The 5,540-nt window shown below is 48.2% G+C and overlaps 1 protein-coding gene across 1 annotated transcript in view; it reads right to left on the reverse strand.

The window, feature by feature from the left end:
* Positions 1-5,540, reverse strand: part of KIF19 (kinesin family member 19) — a 16,635-nt gene that overhangs the window by 2,881 nt on the left and 8,214 nt on the right. Inside the window, 6 exon segments of the mRNA XM_010140099.1 lie at positions 219-489; positions 1,430-1,457; positions 2,178-2,367; positions 3,296-3,443; positions 4,125-4,247; positions 5,044-5,196. Coding sequence (XP_010138401.1) covers positions 219-489; positions 1,430-1,457; positions 2,178-2,367; positions 3,296-3,443; positions 4,125-4,247; positions 5,044-5,196 — 913 coding nt within the window.

The raw sequence follows: 5,540 nt of genomic DNA on the forward strand, positions 1-5,540 counted from the left end.
CGGATGCTGTAACCTTGCCAGTGTTTCTGAGGCAGGAATGTTCTGGGCTGGAGCAGAGATGGGGAGGAAGAGATAAAGGTCACTGCTATATAAACAGCTGAGAACTGTGAAGTCATGACACCCAAGACAAGGTTTTCTGGGTGGGTGGCTCTCAAGTTTGCCATCAGAACACAAAGCTCGGAGATAATGACAGGGCAGGAGCAAAGGTGCTGCTTCACCTTTTATCAGCATCTGCTGCTGCTGAATAATTTCTTCACAGAGTAGCAAGTGCTGCTGCAGTTGCTGGATCACAAAATCCTTTTGGCACAACAGATTCTCCCTGTACAGCCTATTTACCTGCAGCTCTGTGTTGCCAAGCTCAAGCTTATGGGCTCTGCAGAGGAGCCTTAGCACCTCCTGCTGATCCTCGCTGGCGATTTGTCTGGGGAAAACCTCCTCCATCTGGGAAGCTTTTTCCTTGGCATTTGCTAACTGCTGCTCTAGCTCTGTCTGAAAAAAGATATATAGGGGGTTGCCAAGGCAGCTCAGCGGCTGGGGATAACAAAGGCATCCGAGCAATTCTCTGCTGTGTCCTTCACACTGAGATTAAAGTAACATCTACAAGAATTATTTTGCTTAATCTACTAGCAGCCAGCAGAGAGGCAGGATGCAAACATCAGTGCTCCCATGCTGCTTCCTTCAGCAGCCCAAAGTATTTAGGAGTCCAGCTGCAATACAGGTGCCACACTGCTTTCACCGTGCTAGCCCCAAACCACAAGAACCTCTCTGAATTATGCTGCTGCCATCCTGCCCCCTAGCACCTGTGGGGCGGAGGTCAGACTTGTGACCACAAGGGCACCTTCACCTCCTCACCCTCAGGGCCATTGTCTTGCGCTGTTCAGCCAGCAGCAGGTTGATCTCTTTTCTTGCTACTGTAACTTCTTGAGGTTCTGGTGAATCTGTGATACCCACTGCCCTGCCTTCCTCCTCTGTGTTTTTGTCTCTCCTCCTTTGCTGGCTTGCCATACTTGCATGCAGCCTGAGCCTTCTCTCATTCCCAGCTACCAGCACAAAAAAAAAAAAAAAAAAAAAAACTGGGACAGGGGGACAGAATTCTGACAATGCATGCACAGCCCTTCATTGATTCTATCTAAATTCTTACATGGCGCCCATTCCCAGATACCGGCCCAAAAAAAAAAAAAAAAAAAAGAACTCCTGGGACATGGGGACAGAATTCTGACAATGCATGCACAGCCCTTCATTGATTCTATCTAAATTCTTACATGGCAGCAGCAGAACTAGTTAGTCCAGGCTGCTCTGGAGCTGGATAAACCCCTCAGAAGAGCACAATTACCTTCTTCCTGTTTGGAAGGCCTCCTGCAGGATCTTCCCATGGCAAGAGCAGTGCTTTACCCTACTCCATCACAAACTGTTGCCTCTTCACAGGTACCTGTTCAATACCTTTAATGTCCTGAAGACTGTTTTAAATATAAATGACCCAAATCCTAAGGGACTAGAAAACTTTCAGAGGCATTAGGTGGGTGACTAGAGATAATGAGAGGGAACTGAACTTCCTGTATTTTATGCAGAAGAAAGGGCTGCTGCTGCTTTCTCTGACATGAAGCCACGGCCAGATGCACAGAGTGACTGGACCATGGAAGAGCCAGCAACCCCAGTCTGCGCTGCCATCCAGTTTTTCCATTAAAACACAAGTCCAGAACAAAGTCCAAGTAGAGGTGAGGAATCTACCCTTTACACTTTTAGTCTCGAGCTTAAACTTGATGCTAGAGTAGCTGGCTGCCTTACAGAACTACATCAGGCACTTGCAGTGCAGTGCAGCACCGCGTGCAGGCTGCAGTCTCCTTACAGGCTCCAGGAGGGATTAGGGATGTGTTTCTCAATAGCAGAAATCACCCGTTGCAAATACATCACGTTAATCTAAGGCTCAGAGTCACATGGATTTTATCTACCTTAAATCCATGGGTGCCTTTCGCAGAACAACAACATCCCAAGATTTTCCTTGTTACATGGGTAAATCTCAAACCTACACACTTGATCTTTCTGCTTGAACAATTAAATACTCTCTTTGACAACACCTGTTGTCATTTTTGTTGGTGGGACCACAGGATATTGGCATTTCTCATGATGAGTTTGGAGGTCAACACACACATTGTGCTCCAAGTTCAGCAGCTACTCACTCTGTGACTGTTAGGCCGTGCCTGCAGGTACCAACGTGCAGCTCAATGTTGGTGCTTTCCAACTCCATCAGGCTGCGAGGCAGCTCCATTTGCTCCCTGAAAGCCCCCATCAGCTCCACCCGCAAGGAATCCATTGCTTGGTCACTGCGTGCCTCAGAGCCTTGGTGCCTCTCCGCTGCAGAAGACATTTCTGATCTAACATTAGGCCAGGTAAACTTCTGCCAAGTCCCCACAAATCTACCCTGGGACCAAGGCAGCGTGTTACAAGGCATTCACTGATAGGACTCTGCTTCATTCTGTAGTCTCCTAGTCATGCGTTTCAGAAATCTGATACATCTTTATGACTGTATTATTAGTAGGTCTCGTTGCTACCGCTTTCGTGAGCATAGAGAGCATACTGTATTACAGGGACATCTTCTCGCCCTTTCCACCTCCCAAAAAGAAAAAAGTATTGGCTTTCTGTGCCTGGTACCTAGAAGTGACCTTGGGTATTGGTAGCAAAGACCTATTATACCTCGTGTCTTCTCTGTCAGAGAACTTATTTTATTTCATTCCTTGCCAGGCTCACTGACAAAAGGAACAATCCCCAGGGCAGTGGGGAAAACAATCAGTGTTTTAAAAGCTTTGCCCTGCCCCCTTCCCCATTTTTTTTTAATTAAGTGCAATGAACCGTACAACAGAGCTCAGTGTCCTGACGCAACCTCAGAGCCTGTGATGACACAGGCTACAAACTTGGTCACCTCTCTGGAAGAGTAAGGAGTTTTCACAGCAAATGCCACCAATTGAAGTCAAAGCTCTTTTCAAGGGCAGGTTTGTGAATTTGAAGACATTTTAGCATTGGGGAAGTTGCTGAGAAGGTTGAATGTGTTGTCCAGAGTCATACAGTACATCAGAGACAGGCTCACTCGCAAAAACAACTTCCAGACAGCTCCCCTGCCTGCCTCCACTGCTCACCAGACTGTTCTCTGCTCTGCTTCTCTGCAAACGTTGTTGAACTAGCTTCCCCCAGCTACGTCTGCATGGAGGCCCACCAAGCGCTTCCACCACCTGTCTGCACAGCTCCCCTCCCTGCTCTCCTCCCTCCAGACACCCAGATCAGTTCTTGCTCCTGGCTGTACCTCGCAGATCGCCGAAGTCAGAGATGACTGCATTCTTCTTCTGGTTTTCAACCCTCGCCTTCAGATGCTCGATCTCCCTGCGGACGTCTGCAATGATGCTGGTGTATTGGTCGATGTGGTGGGAGACGTTCTGCAGGTTACATTTTGCCTGGTGAGCAAGAATATGTGAGCATTTGTCCCATGGTCCGTTATTGGTACAATGGCTGCAAACAAAGCTCTGCTTTCTGTTGGAGGGGCACTGAGTCCTGTGATAGGGGAGAATTCTCCCTCATGAGTGGGGAAACTCTGAATTAGAGGTTTGTCCCAAATCTGGGAAATTCCCCGAAGGTAAGAGAGAAAAGCCCGGGACTCTGCTCCCACAGGGAAAACACAGAGATCTACGAAGAGTGAAAACTCTGTGTAGATCATTGTTTTTCCTTCACCCCACAAGTCTCTCCATCTTATTCTTTCTTCAGGCCTTCAGTTCCTCTTCCAGTCCTGGCATCCCGCCGTGACATTCCCCATACATCATCCTCCCAACAGGCATCTTCTGACCATCATTCCTTATGTTCTGCACCCAGGTCCATACCAGACACATCATCCTCTGCCCTTCCGTTATTCTGCTCCCTTGTTTTGACCCTCATATTCCTCTTCTCAGTCACAACGCACACAATTTGCTTTCCAGTGTTCCTCTCACCTGCTTTTCTTCCGTCACTTGTGCTGAGCCTCTTCATCATCCTGCACTGCCCCCTCCTGAAGTTTGCTCTCCCTTCATCCACTACTTCTATTTCCACTTTGCAAGCTTTTACTCTCTATCCCCCATCTCCTTGGGAGCTGTTTGCTAGTTTACCTGTGTCTTGATGTTTTTTGCTCAATAGGCGTAGATCAAGGTCATTTGAGATTCTTCAGAGGAGGTACTGGCTGGGCTGATACGTGCGATCATAACGGTCCTGCTGTTGCCCCCTAACGAGTCCTGGAGAGACGCAATATTGATGTGGTTAGTATGGACACAACAGCGGCGCACCATGGCTGGCTACCCCTGCGGTTCATTGAGATTCTGGTGGAGGATCCCAATTAGGAGTGAAGGAAGTGCTGGTAAAAGACCTTTCAATTAGGCTCGCTCTCCATCAACAGCAAAATCAATAAGTAATTAACTTGCTACAGAAGAAGAGTTTTTGCAAGAAAATCGTAATTTCCATAAACGCGCTGGTAGTTTCTCTGCGCTGCTCACCACAGACAGCTGCCTGGTGCTCCATCTCTTCTCCCCACTCTCCTCTACAAAACACATCTGTCAGGCAGCAGCACCTCAGCACCAAGGCTCGAGGCGAGGTTCATAAACAAGGTTGTAAAGTATCTGTACAATGACCAGAGCTCTCAGTCTTTCTTCCTCCTGCCCCAACAACATCCAAATTTATTGGCCAGTTTCAGGCAGATCTTCCAGAAGGGATGAAACATTCAAAGGCAGTAAGTTAGTAAAAAAAAAATCACTGGTCACCTGTGAGCTTAGAGACCAACAACCCACGTTCTCTAACCCTGTAGGAGGAGCTTCCTTCACAGCGCAGAGATGACAAGACAACAGGCTTGTTACAGAGGCGGTGCTGTCCGGATCAAGCCCCGATGGCATCGCAAAGCTCAGGCGACATCCTGGAGGAGCATTCCAGGCTAGATAAAGACAATACACAGAGATACTCAAGGATCAGCTCTCAAGCCGTGTCTGCTCTGAGTGGTGATACCAGCCAAGCTCCTTGCCGACCGGCAGCACACAGTACCTTCAGCAGGCGCGTGAGTTTGCTGTCTTGAAAATTGATGAACTGGGCCCAGCTCCTCCCCTTCTCGCTCAAAGCATTGATGCGGTTGCCCAGAGCCAGCAGCGAGCGGTTGATGTGGGCTCCTTCCTTCATCCTCTTGCCCTGGTTCTGAGTCTGTTGGGAGAGGAGGGAGGGGGGACAGAGAGATAAAGCACAGGCTTCAGAATGGTGGGTCTGCACCTGCGGCAGATGCGCGGCATGACCGTGGTCAAGGTTTCGGTGTCAAAACAATGCCTCCTGCAAAATCAACCTCAAAGTGCAGCTTGATCAACCCGAGGCACAGAGGTGCTGGTGGGAGTCTGTTTCTTGGAAAAGGTGACTCAACTCTGACCTCTTGGTTCTTGAAAGATAGCTATTAATTATCTTCTAAAGATTATTTTAGAAATTAAGATGCATAACTACATCACTCCAGAATTCCTGGTCTCAGTAGAAATCCCAGGTGTGTAAAATCTCTTTCC

Source organism: Buceros rhinoceros, unplaced genomic scaffold (genome assembly GCF_000710305.1).
Source record: "Buceros rhinoceros silvestris isolate BGI_N320 unplaced genomic scaffold, ASM71030v1 scaffold5627, whole genome shotgun sequence".
Lineage (NCBI taxonomy): Eukaryota > Metazoa > Chordata > Aves > Bucerotiformes > Bucerotidae > Buceros > Buceros rhinoceros.